This window comes from Lutra lutra, chromosome 4, assembly GCF_902655055.1.
Source record: "Lutra lutra chromosome 4, mLutLut1.2, whole genome shotgun sequence".
In the NCBI taxonomy this organism is placed as follows: Eukaryota; Metazoa; Chordata; class Mammalia; order Carnivora; family Mustelidae; genus Lutra; species Lutra lutra.
The window spans coordinates 124,415,588-124,433,622 of record NC_062281.1 but is presented as its reverse complement, the minus strand read 5'-3'; the positions used below and the strand labels follow the sequence as shown (position 1 = coordinate 124,433,622).

Genomic DNA, 18,035 nt, shown 5'->3' with positions numbered 1-18,035 from the left:
TGTATACCCTGTGACTCAGCAATTCTGCTCTTGGTATATATCCAACCGAAATCAATGCTTATAGTTTTATTAACAATAGTCCCAAACAGGAAATAATCTAAATGTTCTACAACAGTAGCCAGTGAGCAAACTGTGCTATATTCTTAAAATGGAATACAGTGGATAAAGAACATATTGCTGCTACATGCAACATGGCTGAATTTCATGCGGCAAATGTTATGTGAAAGTAGCCAGATACAAGAGGATGTACTGGGTATTTCTATTTACATGAAGTTCAAAAACAGGTATAATTAATCTACATGGCAATGGAGGTCAGAATAGTGATGACCAGGGGCGCCACGGTGGCTCAGGTGTTAAGCATCTGCCTTCGGCTCGGGTCCTGATCCTAGGGTCCTGGGATCAAGCCCCACATCGGGCTCCCTGCTTAGCAGGAAGCCTGCTTCTCCCTCTCTCACTCCCCCTGCTTGTGTTCCCTCTCTCACTGTGTCTCTCTGACAAATAAATAAAAATCTTTTAAAAAAAAAAAAAAAGAATAGTGATGACCATTTGGGTGGGGGTTTCTGCCTAGAAGGGAACAAAAAAGAGACTCTGGGACGCTGAAAATACTTTACACCTTTGGCAAAAGTTGTCACTCAGGGTGTAAACTTCCTGTACCTCTGCTTAGTGTCATCTGGCCCATCTGGGCTGTCTCTGACAAAACCAGATCCCATGTGCCATCATACAATGTTTTATCTGAGCCAAAGACTCTGTGAATCTGTTTATGCTGAACGTGGACACCAGCGAGAGTGGAGCTGCCACTCCAGCTCATACTAAACGAGGCACTCTCCCTGGAGAGACAAAGATGAGACGAAGATGAGGAAATGAGGCAGTCACGGCAGCTGTGTGAAGTCTCCACTGAGCAAGGAGCCAAGGCCCAGTCAGCAGAGAAGGCCAGGCAAATCTGGGGAAGTGCCTAAACTGGGTCTGTCACATCTTTGTCACAGACAACTGCAGAAGCCACAATCTAATAAGAGCAGGGCAGCTAAGGGCTCAGATTCTTCAGGAATGAAGTCTCTGGTTATACCAACAGGCAAACAAACAATAAGATGAGCCAAAATGCTGGCTAAAAGTGAGGGAAATTGGAGATAAAGGAAGGAGATAAATATCCATAATGGCTGTGAAAATTAATACAGGGCAACATCAGTAAAGTGGAATCAGGAGGACAGGAGGGGAGGCTGGAAGGGGGAACCATAGCACTCAACATCAATTGCAGGAAGAACTGTCAGTTATAGACCCCAAAAGAGAATCATCAAGAGGAAAAAATAATCCATTACATACCTCAACCAGGAAAGATGTACATGGCATTTCCTATGAGAAATCAACTACCCCTGCAACTTGGTCAATTTCCCCAATGGATGGACTTTCTTTCAAAACAACTCTTCCCAATTTCCTCAAATAATGTTCCCTTCCCTTCCTTTTTTTTTGGAGTTGCCATAGCTTGCATGCCCCAAATTACAATTCTCTATTATTCCTGAATAAACCCATTTTGCTGGCAAAAGAACTGACTTTTATTTTAAGATTAACATGGTCTTGAGACCAGCTCTAGCAGCAGACTTTAATTTATTTCAGTATGTCTCTTGCTTTAGGTATTTTAGGAGATTGCAAATGGTGACCACTTTGAAGAAGATTCTACGAATGATTAGACTTGTACCTTCTTTCAGAGAAAAAAAAATAGCTTGGGCCCACACACACAAAATGTAAACTTTACCTTATAACATTAGAGCTAAATATTATGGAAGGACAACAGTGGATCCCAGCAGTTGAAGGGGTAAATTATGTTGGATTAACCTGACAGAACCCCCTTAGATTTTCTTGGCCCAATCTGTGCAACTGGACCCTCAGTTACTTACTACCCCCCTCAGTCCCTACCTCCTACTTGAGGGCCCGAATGGTTCTACTGCCAGAAGCCAACCATTCACCACTTGGAATGTACCTCCTTAAGCACAAGAAGGCAAATGATCTCTCTTTCTAAGCTGCTGCTGAAGGGGCTGGACAACACAGCCAGAAAGTTCAGGGAGCTGATCACCTATAGGAGATGAGAAGCCAAACACTTGCCCTTCCTCCCTCCCACAGACTATTCTAAGGCCTGGTTTCTTTCCACAGCCTCTTAGTAGACATCCCAGATATCAGGGCAAGTGCAGTGGTCAGCTTCAATAACATTTCACCTTTCACTGCTTCCCAGCCATCCCCAACTATTTTCCCTTTTCCCTCACTCTCACTGTTCTGGGATTAAATTCTCTAATTATTACACACAACCTTGCCTTAGGCTCTGTTTTTTTAGGGAACTCAGGAAAAATGTATATAGTTGGGGGTGTGAGATGTTTTAGATATAAATTTTTATGTATAATAAATGCATGTGCTTATTCAATTATTGAGTAAGTTATTTCTGTGTAAAAGGATATTTAGATCATCTGGACAACCACTTTATAATTGAGTATTTCCACTCCTATGAGAAATCAACTACCCTGCAACTTGGTCAATGTCCCCAAGGGATGGACTTTCTTTCAAAACAACTCTTCCTGATTTTCTCAAATAATGTTTTTATCTCAATCTCAATGGCTCACTTTGTATTAAAGATTATGTATTTAAGCAGTAAGTTCTATTTATTAGCTATAAATACTAATCTAATTTTTATGAGCCAATGTCAAAGAAAGGGGGTGGACAAAGTGAAATAGATGCTTACTACAGTGTGAAGACCAAATGAAGCCACAGGATGAACAGATATTTCAACTAATTTGAATATAGTGAAATGGTGGACCAATTTGTGTTTCCACCTGAGGTTCAGCAAACTTAAAAGTGTCTATACAGTAGCTGGCAGTTCATAATTCATATTCTTTTTTTTTAAAGATTTTATTTATTCATTTGACAGACAGAGATCACAACTAGGCAGAGGCAGGCAGAGAGAGAGGAAGGGAAGCAGGCTCCCGGCTGAGCAGAGAGCCCAATGTGGGGCTCGATCCCAGCACCCTGGGATCATGACCTGAGCTGAAGGCAGAGGCTTTAACCCACTGAGCCACCCAGCTGCCCCCATAATTCATATTCTGAGAGACATTTAGTTTCAATAAAATAATTTAATGTTGTTAATTTTCATTATATTGACCAATGGGAGCTTTGGAATAGAGAAATAGAGATCTGATGAGGAAACCGGAGGGAGTTTGCTTTGCACAGTGATATGGAAATTTTATCTTTTCTCTCCATTATAAAATATCCAATAGTATGTTGTTTTCTAATGTTTTTTGGTGCAAGTGGATTCTGTAAGGGAGTACGAAGAGGTGATGAGGCTATGTCAAAATCAATGAGGGTTACAGAAAAGGGGGGTGACACCATAAAGGATAACTGGGAATATGGCTTACACTTAATAAATGCTCACTGAATATGCAGAACAGTCAGACCTCCATGGGCAGGTGAAGGTTGGAGGGTGGTGTTGGGTGGGTCAGTGTCCCTGGTTGGCAAACATTTGTAATAAGTAAATATCTTTCAATGGCCAAGCTGCTTGTCACCTGTGAGTCCCTCCAGGGAACCGGATGTGGGCTCCCCACCCTCATTCCTAGCATCTGGCACAGGTGAAGGCAAGGCTAATAATCCTTTCAAAATGAAACATTTGAAAGTACACAGAATTTGAGACCAAGCTTTATTTCCTTATGGAGGAAACAAATCAATAGTGAAAGAATTTTGGGTCAAAGGGTTAAACACTTTGATAAACTACCTCTGATAGCTTGGAAAAAATGTGTGTCTATATATTCATGTATATATATATAGGTATATATAGGGGTAAAGAAGACCTCTAAAAGCATCATTCTCCAAAGAGAGAAATCAAAGTGCAATGTACAGCAATGGAGTCATTTAAGAGTTCTGTTTTCATCTTGGTCTTTCATCTCCTTGAAGGGGCCCTGAGCAATTCACTCATTCAGCTCAATAATAATGGCTATGAAGGCATTGTCATTGCAATTGACCCTAATGTGCCAGAAGATGAAACACTCATTCGAAATATAAAGGTAAGTTCAGGGGCGCCTGGGTGGCTCAGACTATTAAGCCTATGCCTTTGGCTCAGTTCATGATCCCAGGGTCCTGGGATCAAGACCTGCATTGGGCTGCCAGCTCAGCAGGGAGCCTGCTTCTCCCTCTCCCACTCCCCCGGCTTGTGTTTCCTCTCTCTCTGTGTCTCTTTCTGTCAAATTAAATATATAAAATCTTTTTTAAAAAATCAATCAATTAATCAATCAAGGTAAATTCAAAATGGTAATTATCCATGCTTTAAAAAAAAATCAAGTGTAATCTTGTGATAGAGCAAACGTGAGTTCTCTAAGTCCAACTGTGTGACATTAGCAAATTATTTTCATATCTAAGCCTGTTTCTTCAGCTATAAAATGAAAATAATAACACTAAACTACTAGGATTCTTGTGACAGATGAGATTATAAATGCAGTCACATAACTCAGAGTTTGATACATTGTGGGAGCTTAATAAATGACAGGTTATAGACGATATCGTTGAAAACTATTTAGCTTCACACTAAGGTAGGGCCAGCATTATTTGACAGATATTGTGAGATATGGGAAGGTTAATTCCTTTGCTTAATTTCACCATTGGCTTATATCATATTCTCCTTTTATGGTCCCAATTGTAACCCCCTTGTCTGTTATCCTAATATAGGAGCCTAGGAAGCAAATCTCTGATTTTAGAAAGATCCCAACTCTTCCAATGAGAGGAAACTGTGCATTTTACCAGCCCTAATGCAAAGGAACCCTCTCAGGGCTGCTAGGCAGCCTCACTTCACTTACTACTTCTCCTATGGGAGAAGGAAAAACTAGGGAAAAAGACTCTGTATTCCAGCAGAGGCATCTGACCGCTGCAAGGTAGAGGGATGAGGGAGGTCGTGTGCAACAGCAAACAGCTAAGAATAAAAAGGAAATGCCTTACAAAAGGCTGTAGCACACATCCAGAGGCAGTATTGTATAGTGAGTAGAAGTGTTAGTCTGTAAAATGGGAATAATAATAAGTACCTTCCTCATACGACTTTGTGAGGATTCAACGTAACAATGCATGAATATAAGGGAAGCAGAGTGAAGTGTATATGGGAACTCTGTACAATTTTTGTATATCTTCTGTAATCCTAAATTTATCTCAAAATTTTAAAAAAAACAGCTTCAAAAACATATGCATAGGGACGCCTGGGTGGCTCAGTTGGTTAAGCAGCTGCCTTCGGCTCAGGTCATGATCCCAGCGTCCTAGGATCGAGTCCCACATCGGGCTCCTTGCTCATCAGGGAGCCTGCTTCTCCCTCTGCCTCTGCCTGCCATTCTGTCTGCCTGTGCTTGCTCTCTCTCCCTCTCTCTCTGACAAATAAATAAATAAAATCTTAAAAAAAAAAACATATGCATAGTGCCTTGTATGTAATGAGAGCCCAGTAAATGGTAGGCATAGTCATCAACTACCAGTACCACTTTTAATTCTTCTAGATCAGGAGTTCCTCCCTCTTAACTAAGCCAAAGGGACTGAAGCTTGTTTCTGGGCAAAGTTCCTGAGTGTGAGCTCAGAAGTTAGTAGAGCAAGGGTTCCAAAGGTCACCCTCAAAGGTTCTTTGCTCTCAGCAGCAGCAAGGCTAAAAAGATGAGTTTGGAGAGAACCATTTTATCACCAAGAGCATTTTAGGGTTGGAGAAGTGCAGCAGTTGATGGGGCCAGGGAGTTTACCTATTGAACTAGAAGACTATCAGGTTTACCACCATTGGTGAAAGAAATTCACACCTTTTGAAATCTCTCAATATCAGAAACCTTGGGTAAGTTTTTGATTACCTCTAAATTTAGAAATGACTACTTCAAAAATGAAGTAGTCACTGGAGCAACAGACAAAGTATGGAAGAAAAATGTGGCCAGTGATGTTTCTGTCTCTGGCTGGACAGTGAGAAGGGCTCAGAAACTGCCAGAAGGAGGATACAGATGACTTACTTGAATGACAAAGGTCATTTGTATTTATATGGCGCCTTAGAGCTTTCAAAGTGCTTTCACCTAATATCTCTGGGGGTTTTCCTCCTGAAAAAAATGCACTTCTCACTTCAGTTCGACTTTATGGTTGAAGTCCTGAATGTGCTGCCTGTAAGTTCGTTTCCACATCTTCTCTATAAAAGGAACACGGGGAAGGGCAGTAAGTGTGCTCAGTGTCCCTGAGTAGCTAATAAAAGTAGTTTCCCTTATTTGATGTTCCAGATCCGCAGAGTTGAGGGCTTTGTCGCCTTTCCTGGCCATTCCTGACTCTGCTTTCTGAGGGGATTTTCTCCCTCCTGCCCTCAGAAGGACAGAAGCTGCAGCTCTTAAATACCGGCTTCCCCAGGACAGTCCCCAACTTTTCCCCACCTACAAGGCCGGAAGATGGCGCTGCAGCTGTTCTAGCCACCGTGCCTACACTCTACCCAGCGTTAGAGAAGCAATGGGAGCACATCTACAAGATGAGGGAATGAGAGTCAGAGACTCACTCTCTGTGCGTCCTCTCTCTCTTCCCCCTTCTCTCTCTCCCTCTCCCTCTCTCTCTCTCTCACACACACACACAAACACACACACACAGATACACAATTGGAGTAGTTTGGGGTCTCCTCGATGCATGGGAGCCCAGGCATCTCCTGACTTGGCACTCCTGGACAGTTTACCACTCATCATAACCACTTACTTCATTCATTCAGTTTGTTCATTCATTCAACAAATATTTACAGAGCATTTACATTATGTTGGCACCAGGAACCTAGTGATGTTACGATATGATATCCTTGTCCTTAAGGAATTATCAGCCCTTTTATAAACTGTCATCGTCAACTTTCTCCAAACCTCAAAAGTTTAAATGTCTATTTGGATGTGAGGTCATCTCAAAACCTGGAACAGATGCCGAAGCAAAGATCCCTTATTAATGGTTCCATTAAAACATGGAAGATAAGAGCATTTCATGCTACTTATTGTTCCGGGAGATACTGAAAATTCACATTTCACAAGTCAAATTGTGATATAACACCCTAAGGTCGGAAGTTTTATACCAACTTTTCAACTTTTTGGCAATCTTGACTCGATGTTTTTGTTTTTTTTTTTTTAAACAGTTAATCTACTTTTCTTTTTTTAAGTTTTTATTTATTTATTCGACAGAGATCACAAGTAGGCAGAGAGGCAGGCAGAGGGAGAGGGAGAAGCAGGCTCCCCACTGAGCAGGGTCCCCAATGCAGGGCTCGATCCCAGGACCCTGGGACCATGACCTGAGCTGAAGGCAGAGGCTTTAACCCACTGAGCCACTCAGGTGCCCCTCTGTGTTTTTATTTCTAAAAATGATACAATGTTAAATTCTCCTAGTGGATTGTTAAAAATCTGTCTTTGGGGGAAGGAGGCAATGCAAATTATTACAAGAACTTTTATAATATCCAGGCAGCCATAATTATTATCACTATCTGAAAGGAGGGAAACAGACTCTTTGAGATAAATTCCCCAAGTTTATCCTGTTAGGAAGTGGCAGAGCGAGAGTCCTCCTGTATCAATGCTCAAGCGCTGCTTCCCCATGTAATGATGAACTGTTCCTGCCTCTAAGGCCAGCCCCACTGGGCACTGGGGGCTAGTCACTTTGGTCTGCTCCTGCAAGGACTTTGCTCCCGCAAGTCTCTTTTCTCTTACATTATCTGGGTTGTTTTTTGTCGTTGTTGTTGTTGTTGTTTTCCCCATAGTGTACACATATAATAATTTCCATTTTAAAAAAACAAACAAAACAAAACCCTTTACCCTGAAGTCCTCCTTCAGCTACTTCTTCATTTCTGCATTCCTCTTTAATTCATAGGAAAACTTCTTGATCTCTTGTATTCACTGCCTCTGCTTCCTCAGCTCCTATTCTTCTGAACTCATATGGAGCTATCATCTCTCTTCCACTAAAACAGATCGCTCAGGTTGCTAGATCCATTGCTCAGTTCTTAGTCCTCACCACACTTGATTGCCCAGGAGCATGAGACACCGACAAGGCCTCTCTCCTTCTTGAAACACTCTCACCCCAGTGCCTTTTGACTTCCTCACCATGTACCTGCTGCTCTCTGAGTCTCCTTTGCTGGCTCCTCCTCACCGCACCTCTAATGCTGGGGGCCTGAGGCTCAGTCCTCATCCCTCTTTTTTCTTCTAGCTGTACTTGCTTTACTTGCTTTTGCACTTTTCGGTGGGTTTTGGTTCCAGTAGACCCAATGCCCCCTGGTATAATGAATCTCCTATAATACCCTCTCTACTCTCTTGTCATGAAGCAACTCAGGGAATCTGCAGAGGCATTTAAAATTTAACACTATGGCTCTTTCATTTCAGAGAAATAAAGTTAGGTGTAACCTGAAGATAGATTAATTATGCCACTTCCTTATATTGAACACTTGGTACTATACTAAAAATAAATGCTCTCATAACATTTAGTTAACCCCCAATTTATTACAGTGACGTGAGCAGCTGTACTCATTTTAATTTGGGTTTCTCTCCCAGTACTACTTGGTGCGTGACTTTGAACCCTATACTCTCCAATTGTTAGTTTCTCCCTGAAAGGTTTATTGATACTCCAAAACGCAAATGAAATGAAACCAATAGCTAACATTTCAAAAGCACTTGTGCTAAGTAAACATGGTCTGAAGTGCTTCCCTGACTTCCTTTGACCCTCACGACAATTTTATGAGCTAGTCAATAGAATATTTTCCACTCTATACCTGGAGAAACTGAGGTTCAGGAGGGCTTGAGAAAATTGCAAGATGTGCTAATGTAAGTGGTGGAGCTAGAATTAGTGTCTGCCTCTGGGGTCTGCACTGTCAACCATTACAGCGTGACACAGCATATGGTAAGTGCTCAGAAAAGGTTAACTATTATTATTAATAAAAGGCAATTCCACATTTCCCTTTCCAGCCTGATAAATAGCTAGTCTTTGGAGATGTGAAATACAGGTGTAAATTTGAAGGATTGGCAGCTTTGCCTATTTTCTGTCATAATTGTGCTGGTTACATATGTTTTCTTTTTTCCCAGGACATGGTGACCCAGGCATCTCCATATTTGTTTGAAGCTACAGAAAAAAGATTCTACTTCAAAAGTGTTGCCATTTTGATTCCTGAAAAATGGAAGACAAAGCCTGAGTATGTGAGACCAAAACTCGAGACCTACAAAAATGTGAGAATCTCAAGTTCTTTTTTTCAAGTTCAATTTCCTTCCCTGATTCAGATTTTTTTCATCAAAATATTCTGGAATCAAGTGAAATTGGTTCAAAATCGTCCTGTGTGAATAAAGTCATTTATGTGCTGATACTGATGTGGGAAACAAAAGTAGAAGAAAACTTACTAAGTTTCCTTACTACCTACAGCCTATGGATGGATAAGTCCTTAAAACAGGCAGAATGACATTCCTCTAGGGACTCAACTGTCTTTGTTGATACTTTGCTAGCGGCAAATGCAACCTTAGCCCAACTTCCTGGAACCCATAAGTCTACTTTAACATATAAAAATTCCTTTGGAAACTTCCTTATCTCTACCCTCCCAAGATACTTGGGATACATCCCCCAAGCATATGACCTACTGATACACATTGGAAAGGTCTTATGACTAGGTTTTACTAAATAAGAATATATGACCTTTCCTAACAATAGCTAGCCCCCTCAGGATCCCGGAAACCTTGTTTCCAAAATACTGGGGAGTCTTACACTATCCCTAACCCCTTTCCAACTTGAAAGTTTTTAAGGAGCCACTCCTCATGACTCCAGTGCAGCTTGTTCTGCCCACAGGTTCTGTCCCTGTGCTTTAATAAGACCACATTTTTGCACCAAAGATGTCTCAAGAATTCTTTCTTGACCACTGGCTTTGAAACCTAATGTCTTTCTTACATCAATATTTTGTAATAATGACTTTTCCTTAAATTTCAGGCTGATGTTCTAGTTGCTGAACCGAATACTCCAGGTGACGATGAACCCTACACAGAGCAGATGGGAAACTGTGGAGAAAAGGGTGAAAGGATTAATTTCACTCCTGACTTCCTAGCAGGGAAAAAGTTGAATATATATGGATCACAAGGTAGGGGTAGAAATAAAATATTCTGCTATATTTCTCACAATTTAATAATTTTATGTTCAAAGTAGATCAGCAATCAACATGATCTGAGTGAGCATATATAAGCAAAATAAACTATTATAACTTTCACTTAAAATAGGGAATAAGAATAATGCATTTCTCGGTTAAAGTTTAACTTCTTCGTATTTAGCATACATGTGTAAATGCAGTATTTTTAATTTTTAGAGACTGTTATCTGGTAATATTAGTATGAGATAATAACTGTAAGATAGTTTTATATGTATATTAGGTTTCTATGGATCCTGGGGTGGTGGGTGAACACCTGAACAAATTAAACCTCCCACCTGCAACTCAGGTAGTAGCCACCAGATGGCAGAGATGTACAGTGTGCTCAGACTCTTCTGTACATTCACTTCAGAAATGGATTAAAATGCAGATGCTGTTTAATAGGTGTGGGACCAGACTCAAGAATTCACATTTTTAATAAGTTCCCAGATAATGCTGATACTGTGAGGCCATGGACCACACTTTGAGTACCAGATAGAATATCTCAAAAACCCAAGACTAAAGAAAAGGTCCAATTGTCCTTCACAAAATAAACTACCATTCCCATATCAGCTATTTAGAGCAACCTTTGGAGAAAATTTTAAAAGAAACAAGCAATGGAGTATACATATTATGTACTTTCCAAGTATAATAAAATATGATTCCTTTTAGATAATTAGGTTAACTAATAACTAGTAGTAGATTGTAGTAGATTTCTTTACTATCTTGAAAAGGTTAGAACCAGTTTGATTTTCTTCATTTAAATGGGCAAGGCAGAGAAAACAAACAAAAGAGTGCTAGCACCTCCATACCCCACCCCCAAATACCCTAGAACACCTACAGACCTTATCAGAAAGAGGTGTCAAACAAATGTACTTCTTTGTTGTTCGTTTACAACACTCGATCTCAACTCCATATCAAAAAGAAAATTCCCAACATATGGCTCGATGTGTGTTGAATAGATTTACCTAACTGCCCCCTCCCACTCCTGAGCCCACCTTAGCCACCATGGTCACCACATATAATGCCATTCCTTTATAATCTTTCCTTTCTGTACTGTGATCCATGCCTGCTCCCCCAAAACCTACCCTTTCCTTTAAGAAGCCATGAGTTTTTCACCAGCACTGATAGAATAGTTTAAATCTTCAGTGTGATATACAAGGTCTTTCTTAGCATGTGCCCTCTCACTTAACCTTCCAAATTCAGCATACCTAGGAATTTACATTCCAGAAAAACTGAGCTGAATATAAGTCACTAAGATTCATGCAAATTTAATAAATACTGAGTGCCTATTTAGTTCTAGGCACTATTTCCAAGGCAAGACAGTGAAGAAATCATGGTGTCTGTTCTTATGAAAACAAGTGTCTAGGGGAGAGACTAGCATGTAAGCAGCAATGAAAATATAACATGTTAAGTGTCATAATGGAATGTAATGAAAGCGCAAAGAAGGAGTATCTGGACTAGTCTGAGGGTGTCTGAGAAGGCTTCTAGGTGACTATGAGCCTGATTCTGAAAGAAAAGTAGGAGTTATCCAGATGGAGAAAGAGAGAGAGAGAGAGTGTTCTGAGCCAGAGGAAAAATATATGAAAAGAACCAGAGATGAGCAAGAGCATGGTGTAACCCTAGAAAGTAAAAGGGAGTTTAGGAATTCACTGTGCTTGGAACTGGGTTAAGAACAGCAAGAAACATGGCTACAGAGAAGAGGAGGGCCTGGATCATCAGGAACCTTGTATGCCATGTTGAGAAATGGGATTTCACTTGAGCACCATAGGGCAGCCACCAAAGACTAGCGATATGGAGGCGAGGTGGGTGTCTACTGCCGTGATTCAGGAGTAGGTGGCGGTAAGACTAGAAATATGAGACTAGGCCAAAGCAAAAAGGCAGAAGTATAGTAGGCAGGCCTTGACAGTTAACCAGAATGAGCCATGAGGGAGAAGGACACACTGGTGATGCTGCCTAGGCTGCCTCGTAACTACCTCTGCCTCCACAGCAGCCCGCACTGACTTCCATCATGAAACTTAGACAACTTGGGATTTAGTTATCTGGTCTTCTGCATCATCTGCTGGACCATGATCTGTATGAGGACAAGGCAGTTGTTTCGTCTTTGTATGAGCAACTGCCTAGCACTTACTAGTGTCTTAATTAACATTTGAGGAGCCAAAATAAGGAGTTACATTTTTAAGAAATGTGCAGTTGTTATTTGATTTTTTCCTAAGAAAATCAAACATTTAATTAAAAAAAATTAACATAGCAAAGTATAATGATGTTTGGAAAAATTATTTTCTCCCAGCATGAGAAGATAATCTTGCCATTCTTATTGTAATTGGGTGTTTCAAATATTTCTTACAGGAAGGGTCTTTGTCCATGAATGGGCTCATCTACGATGGGGGGTATTTGATGAGTACAATAATAACCAGAAATTCTACTTATTCAATGGAAAAAGAGAAGCAGTAAGGTATGTATATTTTGATTTAACTTCTCCTAAACTATTTTAAATTGATACCAATTTTTTCAGGAATTGATGGCATTAAAATTATCAGGTTTTTTTCATCTTATTTTTGATCTCTCATTCTTAGTGTCTTATTTTTCAGCTTCCCAAAAACTACCGATTTTGTTCACATTGTAAGTGCTTCAAATAGTTGAATTCTCTACTGTGTAGCTACAAATTATTTGCTTCTGTTTGTGTGTGTGTGTGTGTGTAACTATAAGAAATCCACAGGTGCTATGTTCAGTGTCTCCATCTTCCTGCATCAGAATCAGGGACATAAACAAATCTAACGCATTCTTCAGTGCCTTCAGGGCAGAATGATATCTATGCAGACTTCATTAGTATGATTGGGCCTGGGAGGGACAGTAGAACTTAAAAGAATGACAATCCAAATATTAAAACAAAACAGAATTTATCCCAATTAAAAAAAATTTTTTTTTTTTTTTTAAATTTGGAAGAGAGAGAAAGAGCATGAGGAGGGAGGAGGGGCAAAGGGAGAGGGAAAAGCAGACTCCTTGATGATCAGGGAGCCCGGTGCAGGACTTGATCCTAGGACTCTAGGGTCATGACCTGAGACAAAGTCAGACACTTATCCGACTGAGCCACCCAGGTGCCCCCATCCCAATTTAAATTAAATTTTCTGTGGTGTCAATAGAAAGCAAACTGAATATTTGTAAAGTACTCTTGGCTGCCATTATTTTATGAGTGAGATCGGTTTCAGTGAATATAAACTTCTTTAGCACAAACAGGAAAGACAGGGAACTTCCTAATCTACTTTGAAGAGCTAGCATAATTCAGAATACTAAAACCTGACAGGCGGGGGACCTGGTTGACTTTTTAGATGAATGGGTAAAGAAGATGTGATATATATAATATTATATATTCCACTCTATGTATATAATATATATATTTCATTCAAACTCTGTTATATGGAATGGAATGATGGGATAATATATTCCATTATATATACAATATGCTGTTAATACAATATATAAAAATGGAATATATATATGTAAACATATATATATATACACACAACACACACATATACATATAATGGAATACTACTATTCAGTCATAAAAAATGAAATATTGTCATTTGCAACCACATGAATGCAGTATAATGCTAAGTGAAATAAAACAGAGAAAGATAAAAAAATAAGTAAGGTAGAATAAATTAAAAAAAGACAGAGAAAGACAAATGTTATATGATTTCACTCATATGTAGAATTTAAGAAACAAACACATGCGCAAAGGGAAAAAAAGAGTGAGAGACAAACCAAGAAAGACCCCTAACTAACTGAACAAATTCATGGTTACCAGGGAGGAGTTGGGGGTGGGGGAATGAGTGAAATAGGTAATGGGGATTAAGGAGTGCACTTGTCATGATAAGCAGCAGGTAATTAAAATAAAAACTTAATAGATAAATGAAATAAAATAATTTTTAAAGTAGGGGAAACTCTAGGCAATGTGAAAATCAATATGAAGAAAACAACAAAATCCTTCTAAAGGGTTTAAAAGGATATCAAGATAAATTGGGAGACTTTCAATTCATGGAAGATGTAAATTCAACCCAAATTAATATATAGGCTTTATGAAACTATTTAAGATGCTAACAAGATTTAAAAAAAAAAAGAATAATAGTAATAATAAAGGGAAATTCTACTTATTGAATTTAAGTATACACTAATGCTACATTAATTAAAACAGTATGGACTGGTAGACACATATATAATAATTTATTATTTAATACAGCTAGAATTACAAAGCTATGAGGAAAGGCAGAATTTCTTAAGAGATCAGGACAATTTTTAAATATGTGGGGGAAAAATTAATAGACCCTTCTCCAATTGGATAGAGTCATCATATAGTGAGAGAGTAGGAAAAACTAGATGAATATTAACTCTTTTGTGGTGAAGGTCTTTCTATGCATTCAAGAGTTAGAAAAAGTCATAACTAAAAGAATAACAAATTTGGCAACCTAAGAATTAAAATTGTTATTGTATACAAATCAAACATAAACTAAATAAAAAGGTAAAAACAGAACACAGTATTTAGAAAAATTAAGAAATCAGGCTTTTAAAAGCTTAGTATTATAACTCAAAATGAACTTTTGAAAACCATAAGGAAAACAGTAACATTCTCATAGAAAAAGGGACACTGGAAAAGAAAAAATAATTCATAAAAGAAGAAATAAAAATGGCTGATAAACATACAATAAATATTTAGACTTACCAGCACAAATTTGCCAAAGATGAGAATTATTTATTATTACTCTCTGTGGGATGAGCACTCCCACGATGGCTGTAAGAGGCATGAATTGGCACAGCTTTCCTATAAAGCAATTTGATGACACATAAAATCTGTGAAATTTTTCTTATTTTTTGATTCTGTAATTTCGTGTTTAAAAATCCATTTTAATTAAAGGGCACCTGGGTAGCTCAGTCAGTTAAGCATCTGCCTTCAGGTCAGGTTATGATCCCAGGGTCCTGAGATAAAATCATGAGTCAGGCTCTCTGCTAAACAGGTAGCCTGCTCTCCCTCTCCCTCTGCCTGCTGCTCCCCCTGCTTGTGCTCTCTCTTTCTGTCAAATAAATAAATAAATAAATAAAATCTTTTTTAAAAAATCCATTTTAAGGGAAATCATAGAATGGGCTGTATCAACAGATTTTAAAATGTTCAAACTTCTACTCCGGGAATCAATCCTGCAGCAAACTTGGAAACAGTGTCAAAACTTTATGTGAATTTTTATTTATTCATTGAAGTTTTACTTTTAGTACTGACAAATTGGGGGAAGCATATTAAATAAGTTAAGACTAGATTCATATTATAGTATCAAAACATATAGCTATTAAAATCACATTTTAAAAGAATATTATGAATTATAATGATATATTAAAATCTTAAATATACTAATATACCAAGTTTTTTAAAGCAGGAAACAAAGTTATATGTACAATGTTATGCTGATATATAGAGAAGAAAATACTTCAACATGTTAACAGTAGCTTATTTCTTATGGTGGGACATGATTTTTTTCTTTTCTTCTTAATATTCTTGCTATTTTATAAACTTCCTCTAGTGTTCATATATTGTTTATATACTCAAAAAATAAAATGTTGGGTAAAGGCAGTCCATTTATAATAGCCACAAACTCATAAGCATATAAGGAAAAACCTAAAATACCTATGAACATACAAGAACTATGCAAAAATTGTATGACATAAACTAACTGGAAAAGAAAACCAGGAAATGTTCGCAAGGCTTTTTTTTTTTTTTTTCAATAGTACGTTTTATTTACGCCAACATATATCAACATGATAATATACATATTTCAAATGCTCACTAGCCCATGTGGCCAGTGGCTCCTATACTGGGCAATGCAGGCTCATACTATTTTAATTTTTAATTTTTTTTATTTTTTCAGCATAACAGTATTCATTATTTTTGCACCACACCCAGTGCTCCATGCAATCCGTGCCCTCTATAATACCCACCACCTGGAAGGCTTTTAAGGGAAACAAAAGAGAGCTTCTGATTTATGACCTAGGAAAGAGGGTCCTAGATGAGGATGTGGCTAAGGATGTGGATCCTTATTACCTGATGGTGATCATAAGCCAGACTTGGCTTTTCTGCTGCAGAGAAACAAATTCTGATACTGTTTTGGGAACCCTTCACTGTCTGGCAAACAAAAATGACACTGATGTGAATTTCATAATTTTGCTATTTAAGGTGATGTATTTGTTCATTGAATTATAAGAGGAAGTGGTAGACATCAGAACAACCTGACCACAGAGTCTAACCCTCTGAAATGATTATAGCACCTAAACTTCTAACTTTAATATATTTTCAGATGTTCAGCAAGGATTACTGGTAAATATGAAGCACTACAGTGTCAGGGAGGCAGCTGTGCCCCGAAACCATGTAGAATCGACAAAGTAACAGGGCTGTACCAAGAAGGGTGTGAGTTCATACCTAATAAAGGCCAGACTGAGAAGGCTTCCATAATGTTTTCGCCAAGTGTTAATTCTGTAAGTACCCTGTTCTTTTGCTTTCTTGGCACTTACGAATTTAGTGAGGTTCTCATTCCTGATTGCTGCAAGGAAGGATCTTATTTTAGGAAACCACCAGTGAGCAGCTGATTCTCTGTGGGACAAGCTGGAAGTACAAAATCAGGGATAAAGTCGTATCTTCCCCCACCCCTTTCCTTAGGTCAATTCCTGCGGCTCCATTATCTCCCTCCCAGAAGCTTGGAGTTTTTTTGTTTTGTTTTTTAAAGATTTTATTTATTTATTTATTTGACAGAGAAATAGCACAAGTAAGTAGAGCGGCAGGCAGAGGGAAAGAGAGAAGCAGGCTCTCTGCTGAGCAGGGAGCCCGATGTGGGACTCGATCCCAGGATCCTGTAATCATGACCTGAGCCAAAGGCAGCAACTTAACCAACTGACCCAACCAGGTGCCCCAGAAGCTTGGAGTTTCAGTGCTTAGAATTACTTCAAATATCCTTAAAGGCAGACAAGCACAAAAATTCTTAGTTAAATAAGAAATTTACCCAAAAGGATCAGACACTTGTTTTTATTTCTTAATAAGGACACGATTAATAGCCTTAAATCTGACTTGCAGAGATCTTTTCAGCCTGCATATTTGCTTTTGGTTGTTAACTGTTATTTTCTATCTTTTTAAAAGCATTGGTGAAGGAGTTTGTAAGGAGTTTGTCATAGTTTTAATAGGTTTAAGTAGTTTTAAAATACTTCCTGGGGCGCCTAGGTGGCTCAATGGGTTAAAGCCTCCGCCTTCGGCTCAGGTCATGATCCCAGGGTTCTGGGATCAAGCCCCGCATTGGGTTCTCTGCTCAGCAGGGAGCCTGCTTCACCCTCTCTCTCTCTGCCTGCCTCTCTACCTGCCTCTCTGTCTGTCAAATAAATAAATAAAATCTTTAAAAAAATACTTCCTAATTTTTTTTAATGACAAACAGGTGATAAAATAAACTTGACAAATTATCCTTATTAGTACTAAATAAACATTTTGGCAAATCTGGACAAACTAAACCTAAATACATCAGTTATCACTGACTAAAGTCAGTGGAGAGACTTTGTGGGAAGTCTCTTATCTTTCAGCCTCTTATATAAAATTCTGTTTTCCTTTTAGAATAGAGGATGAAGTAACTTATCAGAGTTACTGGTGGTCTAAGTTTTAAAATGTGATTTACCATGCTTCAAAAGGCCCATCCTTTGGTCTGGCTTTGCAATCCATTTCTAGACTTACTCAGAAATTCGTAAGAGGGGGATGCCTGTGTGGCCCAGTCAATTAAGTGTCTGCCTTCAGCTCAGGTCATGATCCCAGGGTCCTAGGGTTGAATCCTGTGTTGGGCTCCTTGCTCAGTGGGGAGCTTGCTTCTCCCTCTGCGTGCCCCTCCCTGGCTTGTGC

General features: G+C 38.9%; 1 protein-coding gene across 1 annotated transcript in view; it reads left to right on the top strand.

The window, feature by feature from the left end:
• The first annotated feature begins 3,823 nt into the window (after positions 1 to 3,823).
• CLCA1 (chloride channel accessory 1) overlaps positions 3,824 to 18,035 on the top strand; it is a 30,545-nt gene continuing 16,333 nt past the window's right edge. The window contains exons 1-5 of the mRNA XM_047728560.1: positions 3,824 to 4,034; positions 9,045 to 9,185; positions 9,931 to 10,078; positions 12,470 to 12,575; positions 16,462 to 16,639. Of these exons, the coding sequence (XP_047584516.1) occupies positions 3,873 to 4,034; positions 9,045 to 9,185; positions 9,931 to 10,078; positions 12,470 to 12,575; positions 16,462 to 16,639 (735 nt within the window). The 5' untranslated portion in view covers positions 3,824 to 3,872. The remainder of the gene's footprint in view (positions 4,035 to 9,044; positions 9,186 to 9,930; positions 10,079 to 12,469; positions 12,576 to 16,461; positions 16,640 to 18,035) is intronic.